This window comes from Lucilia cuprina, chromosome 5 (assembly GCF_022045245.1).
Source record: "Lucilia cuprina isolate Lc7/37 chromosome 5, ASM2204524v1, whole genome shotgun sequence".
Classification (NCBI taxonomy): Eukaryota; Metazoa; Arthropoda; class Insecta; order Diptera; family Calliphoridae; genus Lucilia; species Lucilia cuprina.
The window spans coordinates 32730149-32753397 of record NC_060953.1 but is presented as its reverse complement, the minus strand read 5'-3'; the positions used below and the strand labels follow the sequence as shown (position 1 = coordinate 32753397).

Sequence of the window (23249 nt, the reverse complement as noted above, 5' to 3'; positions counted from 1 at the left end):
TTGCGTTTTGCACTAAAGTTATTTTAAAATCATATCAGCAATAGATATATTTGAAGTATTATATTTCGATTATAACATAAATCGATTCAAAATCTTAAAATACTCATGAATGTGAAATAAAGCCGATACGAACAATTTGACTATAAAGTATCTTGAATTGTTCGAATAAAAAGTGTCCAACATTGCGACCTCCAAAATTTGTTGGCTGCTGGCTAGATTTTATCTCTTTACGTATTTGGAAAATATTTTGCAATTGTTTTTTATTTAAATCATCAAGTGTACAAGTGTACATACTACTCGTAACTGTGACAACCCAAACATAAAAACAATAAAGAAAGTATGAATAAGATTTTTTTTACATACATGGCAAACAAGATCACCAATTTGAATCGACATACATACATATTATGTACTTACATATGTATGTCATAAAGCAGGGCAATCGAAAATATGTATTAAAAATTATTTTTCACACTCTTCTGTAATTACAAAAAAATCTTTAATTATTTTCTTTACATCCATTAAATTCTATTAAGACTAAATTATCGGTTGCTCTGTTTATTTAAAGTATAAATAATTTTTAAATAGGACGTAATCAATTTAATAACATTTAAAAATTCATTCCGTATTTGGCATAAACAAAACATGTGTATAGACTGTGTTAAGTCTATTACAAATTTCAACAGGCTATTAAAATAAAAAAAAATTAAATCAAAATATACTTTTTAAGATAGAAAATTAAAAATTACCTTAAGTACATTAAACACAATTTTTAATTATTTTAGGAAAGTTTATTTTAATGTCATAATCTTATCTAAGAGTTTGTACTATTTAGATAGTACAAGTAGACTTTGTCAATTTTGTTAATTTCTATTGTTTTTTTTTTGCAATTTAAATATTTTTAAGTATTTAGACTCTAAATTTTACAGCTATAAACTATAAATAATAATGTCTTAAAATGTTATACACTTGACCTTTGGGGAATGTATAAATGACCTATAATAATGCAATGCTAATGTGATTGAACATTCAATGAAGATTAGCAAAGCTAGTTTTGCCGAAGTTGTAGTACCTTGACTGTGGCCCTAACGAAAAAAAGCTGTACTGAGTTAACAATCATTGTCGATTATGAAAAGAGTACTTATAAGTAATGCAGACGGTCATTGAAGTCTAAAAATCTTATGCAAAAACGGTTATTAAAGTTAACAATGGTTAACTGCACACTTTTTCCATAGATTATTATTAAGTTAACAACCATTGTTAACTTAATAATCGTTTTTGCATGAAAGGATTCATTCCCTAATTCTTTATTTGAAATTGATTCATATTTTAAAGAATTAACAATTCTTCAAACTCATTCCCTTTGATTTAATTCCTAGAATTAATTCTTAAAGCTTTCGATGTAGTTGAATTAATTCTCTAATGAATTAATTCCTATAGAATGTTAAATTCCTTCTGAATGAATTAATTTTGTTTGCATTCAGTCTGTTACAAATTGAATTAAAATTAATTTCAACAATTCCTATTGATTTTTAAATTCCCTCTGAATGATATAAATTTTGTTTGATTTCAATCTATTACAAATTGAATTTAAAAATTTTTCAACCATTCAATTTGAAATAGATTGAATGAAAGTTTTGTTTTATAATTCAAAAGTATTCTGTATATTAAAAATTGAATTAAATTTTTTTCTTTCATTCAATTTGTAATAGAAGGAATTAAACAAATATGAACGATCATTCCATTGAATTCATTCATATAAATAATGAATTCTCTTAGGAATTAATTAAATAGAATATAAAGCCTAGGAATTCAGGAATTAATTCCAAATAGAATGCATTCTTTCCAAGCTTTGTAAGTCATTACCAAATTTTTGTTGGTTCGTGTCAAAAATTTCAAAAAAAACTTCGTTTTTGCGACTAGCGCGAAGTTCTAACGACTCAAATATAGGTGTCTGTTTATAAAATCTGAAAGAAGGTTTGGTTTTTAGCGCCCTAGTAGCTAATCGCCTAGCGGAGTCTGGCACTTATACCCTACTAGTCGAGGTTTCAGTAGAATTCAGCGAAGTCCACGAGTTGGGTCTCCGGGTACTATAAAACCTTTCACCGGATGCGTAGGAAGTGATTTATTATCGAACACTTCTAGGACTTCACGAGATTTCGACTTTTTCAAATTTACCGTTTACTGCCCTAAAGAGATCAAAAATGTTAATAATTGATATTTTTTTTAATTCGTCATAAATAAAGAAACGGAAAATATCCAAATTGACTTTAATTTTTAAATCCTAAAATAAGAAATGTAAACTTAATATTCTCTTATAAGATTTATTAAATTTTTGTTGATTGCCTTTAATTTAATTTATCTAATAACAAAAACATCATTAAAATAAATAGAAAACTTAAACAAAAAAAACAAAACAAAAACATAAGAATAATAAATAAAAGTTAAATTCTAAAACAGTAGTTTTTTATTATTATTATTACTAAATCACAACTAAAGATATTAACTATTTTTGTTGTTGTTTTGTCACTAAACAAATAAATAAATAAAAATAAAATAAAATAACGAACCAAACAACCAATAGACAAGTCAATCTGTCAGATAGCAGCCAGTTAGTTAACCAGCCAGCCAGCCTAAGGCGGAAGACTGTAAACTAGCGTGTAAGCAATATTGGTTGGTGGGTTAGCAGACTGAATGACTAATCGATTGACTGACTGTCTCTCTGCCTGTCTAACTCTTTGGCCGGCTTTCGGGCCAAATAATGTTTGTTTGGTAGAGTTAATATTGTGTTGAGTCTGTTGCTGCTTTTTATCAGACTAGACAAGAGCAGAGTAGGGAAGAAAGGAAGGAAGTATGGCAGCAGGCAAGCACTTGTAGATCAGTTACTTACTATTCATTTGTACTACAATAATATTGACTAGCTGTCAAGTTACTCACTCACTCACCATTTATTCAGATAAATACATATATATGTACATACATACCATATGTACATACATACCTACATTCACCCAAACAATGTTTACTGCTTTTGGTTTTATAAATATGTTTGGGAGTGTGTACTAATGTTTACGGATGTGTGTAAGTGTGTGAAATTGTGGATAGCCTCGGTTTTAGCCATATAAATAAGGAACACTTATTGTCTCTCGGATTTACTAGTTTCATGTTCTAAACGCAAGTTGGACGTCAATAACATAAACAAAATACACACAATTATAATTTTTTATAAAATAAAATTTTCTTTTTTAATTGAATAATATGATAATTTTTAAATATAAAATTGCTTTACATAAATCAATTGTAATGGTTTGTCTACCATTACCTAAGGAGCTGAAAGGAGTCTCAACTTTTCTATGAAAAAAAAACGAAAATGTTTACAAAACAATAACTAAAAAAATAATGACATAATAACTAAATTGATACCTAATTAAGAAAATAAATAATAAAAGTCAGTGAGTGATAATGATAACTGAAATAGTGACTGTTAGTTTTCGAATAATTAAAAACGTTCAAACTCTACAGAGTTTCTCTAAGAGCTACAATAAATTTAATGTTATTTTCTGAATAGCAAATAATCTAAAGGATGTTAAGTGAAAAAATATTTTCCGTAATCTTTATATGGATATGAAGTGTAACAATCACTATTTTCATAAAATATAAAAAAAGTTTTTTAAATGTGAAAAGGAAGTAATTGTGCCCATTTATGTATCATTTATTATTGGTACCAACTCGGATAATATAAACTCGTATCGCATCAGCTCTTTAGTTCAAGATATGATTTACGATACATTATTATTGTTAAATATCCAGTTAACATTCAATTAAAATGGAATATGAACGGATACAGATTCATAACAAAGAAAACATTTTGTAAAATTTATGGATCTTATAATTAAGAAATATCCAATGTATATTAACATAGCTAAATAAAAGTAAAGAATAATGAGATTCCGGTAATTACACAGTCCAACAAAAATTTAAAAATATTATAAGGAAATTTTAGATTGTTCCAAGATTTAGGTAACATTTTATTTTAACGTCGATGACATAAATAACTTTATAAATAAAGATGTCATGGCTAAATAACTTTTTCATAATTTAAGATACGATATCTCAAAAACTTATTGTTAGAAATTCCGATATCATATATATATTTAACATAATTCTTAAGAAAATATACTTTACGTGAAATCAATAATTGTTCCGTTAAAATATTTAAAAAACTTTAGAGTGGATCGAGTTATTATTATCCTATTTTTAGAGTCCTATGAAATATTCAATGTGAGACAAGCTTTTAGATATGTCGTCTATAAAATATTAACACTTCTGTTAAATTTCAAACAACATTTAGGAGTTGAAGCACAATTTAATATGAAAAACTAATTTTTTAAATTCGGAATTAATTATAAACGTCTATATTAAAAATATGCGATGAAAAGTAAAAAGTGAAAAAATAATAATCCATAATATATTCACCAATATAAATCGCAAACTTAAAAGTTACAAAAATGCAGTCTCATCAAGATAATTTCGGTTCAGAAACCCTAAAGAATCGCGGACATCGACGTTCTGATACTTTAGGAAAATCTATGCCAATTACATCACTACTTCTCAACTATACACCGTCTAGATTGCAAATAACAGATAATATACGTAGCGATGCCGACATAGGTAATATCTCGCCAACACAGCAAGAACTGCCGCCCTTGTACTTTCCCATACATGACAACTCACCTAATCGTGATGTTGAAAATTTGAAAAAATCCTCAGAACAACAGTTACACAATTTGGATACTGACGATGAAGTGGAAATTTTAGAACAGGATTATGAAATCTTAGTATCAGAATGCAGTAGCAGCAACGGTGATTGTGATCAAGAAGGAGATCGTCGAAAGTCCAACTCTGACGAATATATTTCTCTCATAGGAAATTCTAAATTTTATACACCTTGCTTGACCTGTGTTGGCTCTGCACCCACTGAATTAACCACCCGGCCAAGTGCTATAAATGAAATGTGCAGACGTTTATGCACCGAAGAATGCCGTTTGCGACTTAGTTTAGCGGGCTTGGTTACACCTTCTGAGAGAATTTTAAATAATCAAGAATTGTTGAGTGAATATGTAAAGAGTTCTTTGGAGAAGCCTATTGATGAAATTTATGATACACCTCCACAATTACCTCCTCGACCGGTAAGGCATATAGATAAAAAGGAAATGTCACCATTGGCTATTAAGCCATCAGCACTGCCTTTCAGACCTCCCGGTAATATAGCCATACAGCGTAAGAAATTTCTTACCAATATTTTAATGCAAAATGCCAACATGAGTAGCGATGATGAGGATTTGGAGAAACAACAACCACCTAAGGAATTGCTAGATATAGTGACCAGTATAGTTGTGCCACCATCAACGTCATCAGCAACTTCTTCATTATCATCGCCATTAAACGAATTATCACCTAAAGTCGAAAATGCTGGCGAAACGCATACAAACGTACAAATTGATCCACACGAATTGAAAATGCTCAAGGATTTTCGTGAGAAATTTGAAATTGCGGAAGCACTTGCCAAGACCTCGGCAATGACCTCAACATCAAAAATAAAACAACGTCTGGCCGCTCGTAAACTGGAAATTGAAATGGAGAATGCTAAAGCAATTGCGGCGGCAACAAAACATGAAAATAAATCTAAAAATACACATGTATCCACCACCTCGTCTGCCGGAGGAGTAGATGACAACGGCAAACAACAAACTGGTCTAGACGGCAACGATGTTGGCGTTGAATGTAATGTTAATGATGACGATGTTAATAATGGTAAAGACGATGTGCAAGGTGTGCCCGATGCCGTTACAACACAAAATTTGACTCACAAAACACTAGACACTGTGTCTCCGTACTACGATAACGACTATGAACCACCACGCGAATTACTACTCTATCTTGTAAGGTAATTGTGCAAAAAATATAAATATTTTTTTATTCTCTATATTTATTTTGAAACCAAGTATTTAGTACATCTGTATGTTTATAAATCATAAATGGTTTATAATAAATTAATTGTTATGTTACATACAAACATGTATTGAACAGCAACGATTTTCAAACTGGTTCTTTTGGTAGTAACCGACAGTTTAATATTTATACCATCTGCGTCATAGCTCTAATTAAAGATTATATTAAATTCAGTTTCAGGTTGTGCTGTGGTCATTCTAAAGAATTATTAAATTGTAGTTTAACAATATTTTCCTAAACAATTTCAATTTTTTTGATACAGTAAAAAAATATTTTATCATTGATTAGAAACAAATACTATTTCAATTTTATTATTTTTAATGGTTCATGGTAGTTTATTGAATATATATTTTTTTCTATTTCATTCGATAATTTTAAGTGCGCAAAAAATGTAATTCAGATTTGTGTATGTCTATGATCTGTTTTGTTATTGTTGTTGTGATTCAAGTTCAATTGAAATTCTGATATTGCTGATAAAACATGAATACACCTTAAACTATTTTAACGGTGATACTACGAAAGCTTTTCTGATTTATAAAAAAAAAAGTTTATTAATATATTTTTCTTTGTAAAATTCCTTTAAGATGTAAAATTCAAATGTTTGATATTTTAAAATGTAAATAAGACGGCTTTTGAATAATCGATCCTTTCTTAGAAAATTTTAGATTGGAGTAAACATTGTATTAACTAAGTTATTTCTTTCAATGATGAATAAAGTAGGGCACAAATCTTGATTTAATTAGAAGTACAAAAATGTAATCAGATACAGAGAGAAAGCTTTTAAAATTTTGCGGAATAACAAAAAAGTCCAAAATTAAAAGCTAAGACGCGAAAAAGCTCATTCGTTAATAATGTAATGGCTAATGCTAGATCTTCAATTCAAAAACTATTCAACTTCTAACTAAATTAGTCGCAAGTCATTCTTGCTTGCGGAAATCGATCAACCACTGCTGAGCTCAAAAACTTATCAGTAACTATGCCACATATATTCTCTCGAGCTCGTGTCGTTAAATAGCCTGCTGGACTAGGTGCCACTAGTCTTGAAGCAGTGATCTGAACGAGCTAGAATCGTCTATTAGCTACTCTTAACAGCATTCCATATTATGTAAAGCCAAACTATAAGAAGAGAGATACAATAGCAATTTATTCAGCTCTTTCAAAAGTTATGGAAAGTATAGATAACTTTCCCTTGTCAAGTGTTTAGAAACCAACAACTTACTTAACAACCGCAGATATCGCTCTAAGGGAAAGTTACTAGGCTTCGTTAGGGAGAAGTCATTCCATTTGTCATTATTATTCATTCCTTTAGAGATTTGAGCAAATCACTCAATTACGACTTGATAATAATCTCTGAATGGCATCGTGTTAATAGAGTTAATTTTAACGCTGGCAAGACTTAATGTTGTTTTCTAACAAGACAGATAGATTATATTGTTCCATCTGTATTCATAGAAGGAATCGGAAACTCTTGATGTTTTGGGCATAAAGATACAGTCCGATCTCCGCTGAACTAAACACATTTTTCAAGTATGGAAAGATACTTTAATGTGTTTCTACTTCCCTTCATCTGAACTCCTTACTATTTACACCATCTATAACCGTCCGAAAATGGATGACAACTATCATATATATTTTAGCCGGAGCTTCGAAGTCTATTTTGGAGTTACTCGATCGCGTACAGGAGAGGGCGACAGTAGGGTATTCAATTCTATTGATTCCCTAGAGCACTGCCATAACAGTGTGTTTCACAGTTTTATCGTTATCACCAGGGAAACCGAAAACATGCTCTAAAAAAGTGTTTTAAGCGCTTTAAATATGGCGTAAAAAACTCAAAATATACTCTTAAAATTCAAAAAATATGCTCTAAAAATAAAATTTTTCATTATTTTTTAACATTGAAAAGCTCAAAAAGACAGAAATTGTAATGAAATAATAAATGTTTAGTGTCATATTTTACCCTACAAGATTTTTATAATTGATTCATCTCATAGTTTGAAGAACTAGTTTAATAGAATTCCGTTTTACGTTCAGATAACCAATAAATAACATGAAACCATTTGGACCCCAAAAAACATATTTCAAACGACAAAGTTTGACACATTTCTACCAATTGTATTCATAGCTTCTAAACTGACATTTTAATCGGTGTTGTCATAAATTCCTAAATTGAGTTTTTTAACTATAAAAATGGATTGGTCTCATGAAATCAAAAGTAATAGGTTTTATGTCTGATTTAAAATGTCATGCTTTATTGAACAAAAAACTATAACATTGGTTTTCGAGAGAGTAATGTATTTTTTGCAGTTTTTAAGTTCTACAAACGATTTTTTTTCAAAATTGTAAAATAGGCTGAAAAATTAAAAATAAAAAAATTCAATTTTATTTTTTTTAAATAAAGTTTTGAAAATGTACAAAAACGAAAAAATGCGAAAACATCAAAATATGCACTAAAAAAGTAAAATATGCTCTAAAAACTCGAAAATATGCCTTAAATATGCTAAAAAAGTCAAATCATGCAAAATTATGCTCTTATGGGGAAAAAATGTAAAAATATGCTCTAACAAATCGCTGCCAAAATTCTTAAATTGGTCTGAAACGTATAAATATCTTATCCATGAGTCCATACGACGCTCCACAAAAAACATGCATTTGCATATTTTGGTTTCCTTGGTTATCACAATGGAATGTGTTCCTCTGCAATTAGGAAACTTGTTTTCGATGCCGTCTTAAAGAAAGACATTTGTTGCGGCTGATGGCAAAACACCCCCATTCCCATCGGAAGACATCGATTTTGTGAAATCCTAATATATATTATAAATATCTTTGTAAGTCTGTTCGCCTGTTTGTTTGTTTGTTCGTCAGTCACACCTAAACGGCTTGGCCGATTTTTTTTAAATTTGGATCAAAGATAGATCTATACTTGGAGGGTGTTATAAGCTATATTTTTCAGAAGGGGCAAATGAGTACTTTTGATATTAAATGCTGATTTTGACTATCATTAAGCAATAGCATTTTCGTTTAAACTACTTAATTTTTTAGAAATATACTTATATTAGCAAAGTGCCGTTACGAAAATTGGACCGGAAGGGGAAAAAATAGGCCAAATGGCGAAAATCTGGCAAAATTAGTACAAAAGTTCTAGTAAGCTTTAAGGACGATTTTTTTAATTCTTAATCCAAAATATTATAAACTTTGATATTGAGAGTCTCACACATATGTCCATATATTTAGAAACCCCAGTCTTAGGGAAAATCCTGGTAAAAAAGGGAAATCTGTATTTGCTGCGTAAAGGGACTCAATTATGCACATTTTCAATTAATAAATAAAACAAATTAATAAACATAAAAATTTATAGTTGGGCATGGCCGACCATATGATGTCCTACAGCAACTTTTTTAATAATAAAGCATTTAAATTAATTTTTTACTTTAATTCTGACAGGAGAATACTTATGTATAATGTTATGAAACCACTTAAAACCCCGGGCAACGCCGGGTACAAAAATCTAGTTTTACATATTTATATAAGAGATTTCATCATCAAGGGACTCAACTTTGGAAACCTTTGTCTTCCGATCGGGTCGGAAAGTTGTTAAGACAAAAGATTGGTAAAGAACTTTTTGAGTTACAGTGGATTAAATGTAACTTATTTTTTTTTCAAAATTATTTATTTGAAAATTGATGCCTTAGGGTTTTTCTTTAAGAGCTTTTTGTTCGCTTTAATCTTAATAGGTATGCTTAAAAATAGCTTCTTGACGAGATTCATATTTATTTAACATAATTAAAAAAATGTGGTTTTCAGTAGTATTAGAACTAGATGACAAAAAGGCCGATTTTAACCATTTTAAATTGCAAAAAAATAAAACGTACGTGTTTTAACTCTTTGACGACCATAGGCAAATATACTTGCCAATATACTTTTTAGTGTATGTATATATATATCGGTTTAAGTGACAATTAAGGCGAATCTGTCAACTGATCTTGACAACTTTATTTGCGAAACGATACATAAGATTTAGAAGTTACCTATGAGAAGAAATTCTATATCCTAACTATTATGAGGCGATATATATATCGACAATCAAACAAAAAATTAAATTGACTAATCCAAGAAGGTTTGGTTGTCGGAGAGATAAGTAGCCCCCAAAAATTACCAAACAAATATTATTTAAGGTTGTTATAGGATCAATATTTTTGTGCGTTACAAACAAAACCCGAAATACAGAAATACATATACATATATAATCATAATTATAATTAATCAAGAGTCACTTTAAATATAATATTTTTAAATGAATGAATTTTAAAATAAATAATTTTTCTCTGTGAGCAAAACTTTTAAGTCGGTTTACTGTTCACGTGAAAAAGAAGCGGTTTTACTTATCAACAGTATATCAACAGATAGAAAATTATGAACACTTTTTACAAAGCGGTTCGTGTGAAACCTTTTATTATTTTTTATTGCTCTAGCTTTTACTATTAAACTATTTTCAATAGTGGTTCGATTAGTTTTTTTAAAATGAAGAGTAGTGTAAGGCTATCTCAACTGATCCCTCTCAAGAATTTTTGCTTATATTAGCAAATTAATTTCCAATTAACTTGCAACATAAGTACATTGTACATACATTTGTATTTTAAATGATAAATACAATTAAATGAGTGATTTGTAATGACCTTGAAGTAACAATTAATGTAAGTGAGACAAGTGATAATGTTAGATGAATTTGTGATAAGAAAATTTCTCATTTTATAATATTTTAAATATCGTCTAGGTTTTCTTTATTAGACAAGACTGATAAGATTTGTTAACAAGTTTTAAATAATAGAAAAATATTTAGTAATATACAGATGTTTTATAGAAAAATGGTAAAAAAATAATATTATATGTATTATCAGACATTAGTTTAATTTCTAACGTCGTTGTGTCTGAAACAAAAAAACACAATAAATTGTTTTTAATATTAAACGTTTAAAAATTTTCCGCAATTTTTGTTCAAATTTATTGGCATATAAAGGCATTACAATGGTAAAAGATTTCAATTATCTAGTAAAAATGTAATTATTAATTCAACTTAATAAAATTCTATTTCATTTTAGGAACATTTGTCACAAAATCGTTTATTTGACATTATGATATTGTCAATTTCTATATCACTTTATATGGTCCAATTAACTTTTTATATGCAATAATTTAGTGTTAAAAATTAACGTTTTTATAGACGTATTTTGGTAATTAAAAATTAACAAAAAAATACGATTCCCTAAGAATTACAAATTGCAAGGACCTACTAAAAGTATTAAATACTTCGATATTATATTCGTATTTTAAACCTAAATAATTAATCATTATTAATAACTAATTAAAAATTACAACAACAAAAATGGAGTTTTTATTAAAATCATCACGTTTAATTGTAACGTCAAGAACGTTTACGCGCCGTGTTGCTGTACCCATCCCAAGGTAAAGTTGAATTTATTTATTTACATTTTATTTAATGAGACTACAATAACTCTTGGTGATTTTTCTTAAAAAAAAAAAAACAATAAAATGATGTCATATTTTAAAACAGATATTAAACTTAATTAAAAAACAACAATCAAAGTGCTTTTGGAAAAAAGTGAAGATTTTCAAAAATTACAAAACATGTGACAAATTTCGGCAGATAATTGTGAATTTGGTCGTAGTTATTAATTATTTATATATTTCAAGATATATATCAATGTCTAGAGTCTAGTTTAAAGTCTGGACTATAGTCTATAATCTGGTCTATAGTTTGGTTTATGGTCTAGTCTATAGTCTAGCCCCCATACAATAGAACCCCCCGAAATGGGCTTTTGAGCTCATAATTTTGTATTTCGATAAAAATCGGTACAAATAAGTTTTATCAAAGCCTTGATGACCTTGCCAAATTACAAATCCCCTTCAGAATACGACTTGAATATCCAAAATTCACATACATACATATAAACACTAATATCATAATAAATTTCATTTCAAAATTTTATCGGTATCGGTCCATATTTGACCCTAGCTCCCATATAAAACCTCCTTTTGTTCATATAGATAAAGATAAATACTTTATTATAAAAAAATAAATCACATTTAATAAGCATAAGTGTTGTAAGGTATCATATCATATATCATATATTAAGGGCACTTCACATGATCACACTTTACGTACGACAAGTCTAATGAAAATGTAAAATGAAATTCCATCCGTATGACAAAAAAGAGAATAAACAATAAAAAAGTAAGATGGAAACAGCTGTTTCACTTTTTATATGTGTTTACATAAAAATACATCCCTGATCTAATGAAACCGGCTTGTTTTTAGAATCATTTCAAAAAATGAAGAGAGCCATACGACTGTCAAATTTTCCATCTGTATTCTTTCTCAATGTGTGATGGTTTCATTACATATTGCGTTTAGACGATCCCATCCGTACTCTTCTACACAAAATTTTGACTGATCATATTACTTGTGTGATCGTGTAAAGCCGGCTTAAGTTAGTATTACTGTTTCAGAATTATAAATTTTCCATACATCCCAGCAAATAATAATCGATGCCATACTTTACAAACTACATCTTAATCACAATCTAAAAATGCAAACCCAGATAAAAGTGAGATAACATTTATGAATTACATCAAGGTTTGGTGAAAAATTAGTGAAATTTACATAAGCGTGTCATTAGGAGAATGTGTTTTATTTTTGACATCCAAAAATCGGATTTTTAGCGCTTCTAAAACTGAGATTAGATGTAGTTCAGAGTTGCCAAAAATAAACAACACCCCTCTAATGACACGCAATGTAAAATTCATAGCTTTTTCACCCGAATTTGAAGCACTTCGGATTACAAGTTGTGATGAAAATACTACATCCATTTCCATATTTTTTTTGCTGGGATCTTGCAAACATAAACAAATTTAATTAACTCAATTAAAAAGTGATATTTTCATTTCGATTTTCATTGAAGATTTCTTAATAAATTTAAAAAGAAAAATCAAACACAAAAGATGTTGATTTTTTTTATTTTTGTATAAATAAATAATTATGAGCATAGATTCTCTTAAAATATTTTATTTATAATAAATTTGCATAAATAAACAAAATAACAATAAAAACAAGAAACAACAACAAGAAGAGTGCGAGTACAACTCGTAACATAAACAATTGTTTTTGAAAACAATTAAAAATGCAAAACAATTCAATACAAAATTCTCTTTATCTTCTGTATAATAAACAGGAGCATCTCAATTGTACAATGTAACGTATGTGTATGAAAATATGTTGTTTTTTTATTATATTTACGTATCTAGATATTTATTGAAATGAATACAATATAGACAATAATTTACACCTTGTTTAATAATTGTAAGGGAACTTTCATGTCAATTATGAACGTTAAATTATAGACCAATCTTTACGATATAAGGTAAAGATTTTAATTTTTATTAAACTTATTTGTTTAAAGTAATTTTCTGAGGAGGTACTAGAACCAAGTGTGATCTTTTTTCTACTATACCTTATAGTATGACCAATATTTAAAAGTAACTTGTGCATTACGTACATATAACTGTTATACTGTATTCCGGAGTCATTTTTGTTTAAAAACGTATATGGGCAATTCCATGCCTTCAGAGTGGTATAGATTTTGTAAAATTAGGAGTACTTGGAAAACAATTTTGTCATTTTGTTCCATTTAATGAATACTATATTTGCAAAGGGAATCATCCCATTCGGAACCTTGTTTTCCAAAATATGGCGATATAATACGTGACAAAAAACGGATGTGTTTTTAAAATAAATATTTACGAAAATCTGCGAATTCTGTAAGTGTATCTTTTTTGTTTTTATTTCTTACACTATGGGACATATTTTTCATTAGTAACCCATAATTAAAAAAAAAACAATTAATATAATTTTAAAATAAATATTTTTAAATATCGCACGTGACACATCGTATGTGACAGATTTTTCTTCTGATTTTTGTAGGTTATAAAATATTTATTTTGGAAATAGATGCATATACACACTTTAACAAATCTAAAAGAGTAGGAAAGTGCAGTCTTATATATAAATGCTTAAGCAATTTATAGATAAAAGTAAAAACCTGGAGTTATATGGCGACTAGGGTCAAATATGGACCGATCCTTATAAAATTCTAGGGTGTGATTTTAATTCATATAAAACTTATTTGTGCATAATTTTATCATAATACTAGTGATTAGAGGTGAGTTACGGACGTTTAAGTGTTTTTCTGAAATTAAACTTTAAATGAAACTAGGGTCAAATGAGGTCCAATCGTTATGAAAATTGGTATAAAGGTTTATACTTATAAATAATTTAGATCTGCCTATTTTTAAATGGATATTATTATAATTAAAAGAATTATGAGCTAAAAAGTGATATTTTCGGGTCCGGCGAGGTATAAAAATAGACCGATTTCAAAAATTTTCAAGTCTTCGTCTTTGGTCATATACCAAATTTGCTGAATTATCTTTAAAAATGCAGAAGTTATAAGTGTTTCATTTTTTCAGTACCTTTTCATGGAATTGCCCATATGTAAATACAATAAAATACATTTGTCTTGGGAATGAATTAGGAATAATAACCTGGGATATGCAAGTGTAGAAATACAAACCTGCGGATGTGGTTGCGTTTTCTGGTTCCCAGAGAAAATGTAAATTAAATGGAATGTGGCTACGGTTGCGGATTTTGTAGCCATTTTATTGTTTTTTGTTTTTGTATTTCATAGTATATTAATTCACCACATGGTTTTTGTCCATTAAAAGTATGAATGGCATGGCAACTCTAAATGTAAATGAGAGAAAATTCGTAAACAATTTAAAATACATAAATTTTAATTTGGTGCGGATTTCTTCAACGATTTAAGTTGTCAAAACTCAATATAAAAAATTATCCATCTCCACAGCCGCAATATTGTATTTCTAGTCTAATAATAAAACTAAATTTATTAGAATTTAATTATTATGTGTTAAAAAGTTTTAAACCTTTTTGCGCACTTATATTTATTTAACAAAGTATGATCATGCATAAATGTATTTTTTGCACTATTATAAAGCTTATTGAATAATGACAATAGCAAACAAAAGAAAATAACAAGCATTTAACAATAATAAAATATGTATGAAAAAACTAAACTCCAAAATACTTATGTACGAGCAATAAGTACGATCGAATATAATATGTTGAGAATATGTAGATTTGTCCCTCTAACCGTCTAGCGATTTGTCTGTAGAAAATACAAAGTTTTTTTAAGACTATTGAAACAAGATGTCAATTCAACTTCATTCTTATACATATATGTATGTATGTATGTATGTATGTATGTATGTATGTATGTATGTATGTATAGTTTTTGTATTTTTTGTCTATATTGTTTTATTTTCCTTTAGCCAATTCTATTGATACTCAAAATTTACACTCTCATACCGCCTGATTACTATTTACTGATACATTTTTGTAGTAGTTTTCGTTTTCGTTGAGGGCGCACGTGAGATACAAGATACAATATCTGTATGTACATTAAAATAAAAAAAAAATAAATAAAAACAAAATCTTTAAACGGCAGCAGTAACAAAAAAATTAAAATACAAAACAAAACAAAAAATTATTTCAACCAGTTCCCGTTCTAATATTTCACATTTCAGCAAAATCAGTTTTATAAAAACCTCTTTCAAGAACGGTTTGCTCAAGAACAAATTCCTCTTCTCTCCAAAATCCACACATTATTTTAAACATTTTTTTGTCGCAATTTTAAAATTATTTTGCAATTACTCCTAATTTTTATAAAGTAAAAGTGAAACTGTTGTGTGAATAAACCAAAACTTGAAAAGTATATAAAAACTGTTCCTTTAATTAAAAAAACCGACAACAACAAAAAACGATCAAATGTCAAATATGGAACAATCGTTGGAAATAAAACGTGCCGGCAAACCACCGTGCAAGAATGATCGTAAAGCATATTTGCAAAAAGTCATGTTGACCAGGTATTAATCAATCTAAATCTCTTACCATCTTACTATCCACACAAAATTTAACTACATAAATCTAAATGATTAGCAAATTAATTATTAAATAATTAACTTAACTTAAGAGAACATTAAACATTTTTTCACAATTTATTGATCTTTGAGATTTTTTTTCAAACAGGTATTTAAAATAAAAATTTGTTTTGTTTTGTTTGTTTTAAAGAAATTGAAATACTTATAATTAATTATATATAAAATTTGAATGCATTGACCGATTTTATATCGATATTTATAATAAAACGAAACAGAAACAAGTTCAGATTCTAACAGTTAAATTGAAAGAGAAAACAAGAGAACGAGATTTCTTTTACTTTCGTTTAAATTTTTATAAAGTCTGATCAAGAATGTAATACTTTTTTGGTAAACATTAAATTCTATTTTTAATAAATGGTATACAAAAGGTTCAATGTTTATACCCTTCACCTTCGTGAGAAGGATATATATAAGTTTGTAATTCCGTTTGTAATTTCTATAATATAATTTTCCGACCCTATAAAGTATATATATTGTGGATCCTTATAGATAGCGGAGTAGATTAAGCCATGCCCGTCTGTTGAAATCAATTTTCTGAAGACTCCAGATATCTTCGAGATCCAAATCTTCAATAATTCTGTCAGACATGCTTTTTGAGAAGTTAAGAAGATTGAAAATCAGCAAAATCGGTCCATAAATAACTGAGATATGGGTAAAAATCTGAGACTAAATCTGAAAATTTCCTCAACAAATTATAAAGGACCGTGCCTCTAAATATCGCAAAGAAAATAATATAGTTATTCACTATCTTTGTTAAGTTGGAATTTCTAGGTTCTAGACTGATATCCTGTTTATGACAGAAAAAATGTTCCAGCATTTCACTGTTGTTTTAATCCAACTTAAACGACTTTTAGTGGAGGGTAAACTTAAAATTTCGATAACATGTGGTATATGAGTATTCAAATAAAAAACTGTCAAATGTTTTTAACCTGATCAACGTTTCGTCACTTACGATTAACAGTTAATATTTTACTTCTTTCAATTAGTTATTACGTTATTAGTGTCAGCGAAATATTTCTATTTGAATGAATAACAAAAATTCCAAAATACAAACATGCGGTAAATATGTATATAGAACACTTTTTTTATAGCAAGATCATTTATTTTATATTAAAATTGACGTCATAAACAAATGACAGCAACAACACATTCAAACTATAGTTAAAACAATTTTAGACAAACAAATAGCGACGAAGACGTCGCTGTCAGTTAATAAGTCTGTAGTCTATAATGAAAATTCAAAAAGCTAACAAGTTGTTTTATTTAAAAGATAAAGAAATTATTAGTTAATTATAACAAAAATATTGCTATAAGTCTATTAAACTTCCGATTTAAATATTAATTACAAAAGCAAAAAAAAAAAATCAAATACAATAGATAAACGATATTTTGTATGAATCATTTAAAAGTTCTTGAACCTCAGTTCTAATAAATTTATATGTATTTGTAATACAATCTAAATGCACGTGTGTGTTTTAATAAATACTGTAAATGTACACCCAGAAATTTTTGTAAGTAATTGTGATAAAAAGTAAATTTATAATGTATTAAATGTGTAAAGAATTGTTGTCAAAACTTTTGCTCAGCCTTTACTAACATATGAGCAATTCTATAAAAAAGTTCAGCTTTTTTTATTATACCCTAAAAAAACTAAGACATAATTGTTTAGAATTTAACAGCCAACGTTCCAACAACTCTCTTACTCTTTTATCGTTATTAAACATTGTAATTAAACTACAAATCGTATCAAATTGGTTTCTATTGGAGTACTGATTACTAACTATAAACCTTATCCTCCAAGCCTAGTGTCTAATGTAATACTCGGAAAGTTTCCCCTTGGAATTCGATCGGTTGATTTTGTGAGTATTGTAAAATATATTACAAGTCTTCCAGAGCCCACTCAATCATGCTTTTTAAAGACAGCTTTACACGATCACACAAGTAATATGATCTGTCAAAATTTTGTGTAGAAGAGTACGGATGTGATCATCTAAACGCAATATGTAATGAAACCATCACATATTGAGAGAGAATACAGATGGAAAATTTGACAGTCGTATGGCTCTCTTCATTTTTTGAAATGATTCAAAAAACAAGCCGGTTTCATTAGATCAGGGATGTATTTTTATGTAAACACATATAAAAAAGTGAAACAGCTGTTTCCATCTGACTTTTTAATTGTTTTATACCAATCCTGTAAAATCGTACGACAAATTAAATCGTACAATTTGTTCTAAAAAGTCGTTGACGATTTGTTCCGGCTAAGGGCTCGTCATGGTTCCTTACTTTCGAAACTTCGCAATGAACAAGGTCGTTAAACAATCTGCTGGTGATCGTGCTGTAATGTTGTGTGAGAACTGTAGTGCTGAACCCATCGAACCGGTTTATTCCACCTTTACGTTGTTGTTTACACATCATTAAATCTCATACATTTTTCTAAATGACGTTTTATGAAAAATTTTTGTATTATTGGTTTTACCCGATCATACTTTCTTTTTGTTTCAATTTTAAAATACATAAATACAAATTTAACCGCTGCTCGTTTGCTGACAATTTCTTTATCATGCCCCTAAGTGTGTTCTATAGTAAAATTCCATAAAAAATATGTTCAATTTAAATTTGATAACAATTACAAAAAAATTATAAACAATTTGATTAAAAATTAAATATTGTTAGTAATTTAATATTAGTATTTAGTACTTATTGAGACAAGTTGACTTTGGCGTTTACATTTAATTTTGTGTGATATCATTTATAATTTCAGTAAAGTGTCTGGCAGTAATATGAATTTAGGGTCTAGACGTAATAATCACACCCTATTTATGATAACAATTTATTTAAAAAAGATAATATTTAGAAACCCGACCTTGTGAGTATATGCAGTAAAAGCAGTGCTTAGCAAGAATGTAATCGTTTTTGCCTGTTAAAATTTAAGATGTTTTATTTTAATTTGTTTTGTTAAAGTTATTTATGTATGTGGTTAAGTCTTACACATTGCCATAGTGGACTTACTTGCAGTATGATATTCTATTTTTATAATTATTAAGTATGAAAGTGTTTACAGGTTTCTTTTATAATGATAATTAATTGTCTGCTTCTTTGTTTTTTAACTAAAATTTGATGAATATGTTTCGATAGTTTCTTATTAAATGCAATTATTAATATTATTTTTTAATATTTCCTCTATTTGTATTTTATAGAATGGGTTCATTTAATTCGGCCCCAAAAATCAATAATTCCGATTCGCAAGATGATAGTCTAGTGATACCTAAAGGTCTAAGCACTCCAGAGCTTCTGCAACATTGCAAACATTTACGTGGTGAGAATCAGCCGCCGCTACTAACACGTTTCTTTTTGAAACCCTTGTCTACACTCTCTGCTCAAATGGTTTCATCAGACTTAACAGATGGTTTGCGTTGTCTCAAATTAGATACTGTATCTCGAGGTAAGTAAATTCATTTTTTTTTGCTTTATATAATTGTTAAAGATTTGAATATATGTATTTGGAATATTATTAGCTTACTTACATTTAATTGTAAACTGTATAAAATTTGTTTTTGACTTAATGTAAATTTTCTATTGTCTCGTTTGTGCTATCGTTTGCTGCAAATTGCCTTAACTTATACAATAACGTTTGACTACAGTATGCAGTGCCCCCATATCGGATCCAAATCATATACGTTTGCTGCAATGGAATCTTTTATCACAAAGTAAGTTTAAACACATCGTTTTTATCGTAACTGACAGGATATTGCGTAGACATTGATATTGATTTAAATTTCTAATTGATTTACAAAATATATGCGCATATATTTTATTTGTAACAATTTTGAGACAAATTTAAATTATTAGATGTTTTTATAAATGTTGAATTGAAACTGAAATTTATTTTGAAAATTCTTATAGACGAACAAAATATGTATTTATGTAACTTCTAAACAGTTGATATAAATTTAATAACATTATAAGATTTTAAATCGAACATCCTAAACTCAAATTACAGTGCATGGGCCCGTTTACAAATTACATGTTAATTTCACTTTCGCATTTTCAACTTTGTTTTACATTTTTTTTATTAAATGTTATTCTTTAATTTGTGAATTTAATTATATATTCCTAAAAATTTTCAGCTCTTGGACAAAATAACGATGGCTTTGTGCGATGTCCCGAAGAGGCTTTAACTTGGGAAAATCGTAAATTCCTAATAGTACAAGAAATTTTGCAAAATAATCCCGATATAATATGCTTACAGGTAAAGTAACGCCAATATATTAAAACAATAGCGATTTCAACATATTTTCTATTCAACAGGAAGTGGATCATTATAAATTCCTTCAAAATATTTTGGGTACACAAAACTACGAAGGCATTTTCTTTCCAAAACCCGACTCACCTTGTCTCTATATTGAAGAGAATAATGGACCCGATGGCTGTGCCATTTTCTATAAACGCGATAAATTTGAATTGAAAAATTTCGACACACGCATTTTAGAAGTTTGGCGTGTCCAAAGTAATCAGGTGGCCATAGCGGCCAATTTAAAAATAAAAGCAACTGGACGTGAAATTTGCGTATGCACTACACATCTTAAGGCTCGTCATGGTTCCTTACTTTCGAAACTTCGCAATGAACAAGGTCGTGATTTGATACGTTTCGTTAAGCAATTTGCTGGTGATCGTGCTGTAATGTTGTGTGGGGACTTTAATGCTGAACCTATCGAACCGGTTTATTCCACCATTTTGAATTGTGAATTTTTGAAATTGTCCAGTGCCTATTCGGACATACGAGCTGAGAGTGATGAATGCAATAATGAGAATATCACCAAGGATAAATTAGACAATTGCGATAAAGTGCAAAAGTCCATACAAAATGAGCCACCATACACCACCTGGAAAATACGTGAAGATGGCGAAGTGTGTCATACAATAGATTATGTGTTCTATACCAAGGACAATTTGAAGGTAAATTACGCCACAAACTAGATCGTACTTTTCTAAAGAATTGTTCCGAATTTATCTCAGTCAATAGAAGAGATATCTAAACCATTCAAAAGGTTTTTCCTGAGTAAAATTATGAAAATTTCTCTCTGATAAGTTTGTCGCAAAATCTTTAGATAAAGTATATAACTGTCTCTGCATTGTACTTAATATTTGTATTTTACAGGTAAAAAATTGTTTAGAATTTCCACAAGGTGATGAAATTGGTAAAAATCGCACACCCAGCTTCCAGTATCCTTCGGATCATTTCTCTTTGATTTGTGATTTTGAAGTTCTAGATCAACAGCCTAACGATGCCTCAGAGGAGAAAAGTAAAACTCAATGAGTTGTGCAGAAGAGTGAATAAAATTTTTTTACGTTTTAAGTTAAAAAGGGAATGAAAGAATCGAAGTAGAATAAGGATTTTATGTTTATTTGATTTTTAATTATCGACTACATCACATACTTTACTTACTACCGCAAATAATAATACAAAGACACCCTACATAAATACAAACATACATCCACACAGATGCAGATTCACTCTTACAAATTGTGATATTAGTTTTTAGTTACATACCTATTCACATACATATTTACTACATAATTGTTACATTGAAACAAGTTCATATGGCTACAAACAACATACATACGAAATAGGGATTTATGAAATCCAATGCTAAATATCCCAAAACTTTCGCATTCGAATGGATAAAGTTAGCGTTTATTTGTTACATCCACAATTTAAACTTACATACAACATACACACACTAGTTATCTTTTACTTTTAATATTTTTTGAATTTATTTTTTTGCGATTGTTTTTTATATATATTTTTCGTTTTTTTAATACAAGACATTTATCAATAACTTTTATAGAGGTAATAATAAAATAAAAAGTAAAAAATAAATATTTTATAAACCTTGGTCTTTTAATTATTATATTTTCCGTCTACATGGGAAATGTTCCATAATCTAGAGCAAAGATAAGCTAATAATTTATAATTTAACTAAGTATTCTTATCGATGTGATGTATTCAGATTTAACAAAGAATATCTAAACTGTTTTTAGTACGTCAGACATTTTTATGATTTACGAATTTCAATGTAGAAATGTGTTTTCGCTTTTATTTTTGTTTCATTGAATTCCAAGTCACATTAGACCTGTTTCACACTGGGAAACTTTTGTTGAGAAACTTTTGATTTTGTGTGTGAGAGAAAGAGATGGTTGATATTTCTTTTTCTTTCTCTCACACACAAAAATCAAAAGTTTCCCATAAAAAGTTTCCTAGTGTGAACCAGGTCTTACCAACGTCCTTGCTGAAAGTGAATGCAAAATAATAATAAAAATTTGTATCCTATATGTTAGCCATAACATTGACTTCAATTTTTCAATTTACATTATGTTACCAGATTTCTTTGATCAATTAATGAAGTTTATTTTTTGTTTTTCTTAATTCCCATATGAAAATATTCCTTTCAGATTCTTGAAAAATAAGCTTAGATGTGCAATTAAATGACATATAAACTAAACCAAATGCCAAACAATTTTTTAAATATGATTTTGTATAACAGTTTTGACATCTATGCCTTTATTTCGAAATATTTGAGAAATTTACTGAAACAGGTCTTTAAAAATAGGTTTTATATGGAGGCTAAATTTGCTCGAGGGTTTTATGTTCATAAAAGCATACCCTAACTTAAATTGTATTCATACATACTTTTATAGAAAATTTAAATTCGTAAAACATTTTTTTAATGTTTCAGTTTTATACGTTCAATATCACGTGATTAAATTCACATTCATTAAAAAGATTGTATGTTTGGTTTCATTCATTTAGCTTCCACATTATAGAAAATTTAGAAAGTACTATTTGAAAAAAAAGTACTATAAAATACCTTTAATAAATTATCATTTAATCAAAAGTTGTATGTTTCTGTGTTCAACATTATATACCATTCAAAAAATATAATTTTAATGAATGAAAAAGTCCCAAAAGTCCCTTTCAGTAGATTCTTCACTAAGGTCCCTACATTTTAAATTTTATTTTCAATATCTATGTTCAATATCGTAAAAATATCAAAAAGTACCACAGGAAAAACGAAAAAGTACAAAAATCTCTGTCAATAAATTCTCATTTAATAAGGGCCGTGTGTTCTGGTTAACCATTATAA

General features: G+C 28.5%; 1 protein-coding gene across 6 annotated transcripts in view; it reads left to right on the top strand.

The window, feature by feature from the left end:
* Nucleotides 1–21980, top strand: part of LOC111674873 (nocturnin) — a 36850-nt gene extending 14870 nt beyond the window's left edge. For 2 of the 6 annotated variants that reach the window (XM_023435552.2, XM_046951576.1), the window contains exons 2-6: nt 19302–19546; nt 19746–19811; nt 20232–20353; nt 20413–21060; nt 21263–21980. In XM_023435552.2, the coding sequence (XP_023291320.2) occupies nt 19302–19546; nt 19746–19811; nt 20232–20353; nt 20413–21060; nt 21263–21421 (1240 nt within the window). In that variant the 3' untranslated portion in view covers nt 21422–21980. Of the gene's footprint in view, nt 1–3683; nt 5948–11108; nt 11473–15707; nt 16027–18865; nt 18971–19301; nt 19547–19745; nt 19812–20231; nt 20354–20412; nt 21061–21262 lie in introns of those variants that run through there. The other 4 variants (XM_023435550.2, XM_023435551.2, XM_023435553.2 and 1 more) reach the window with 4 other exon arrangements.
* Nucleotides 21981–23249: the final 1269 nt, after the last annotated feature.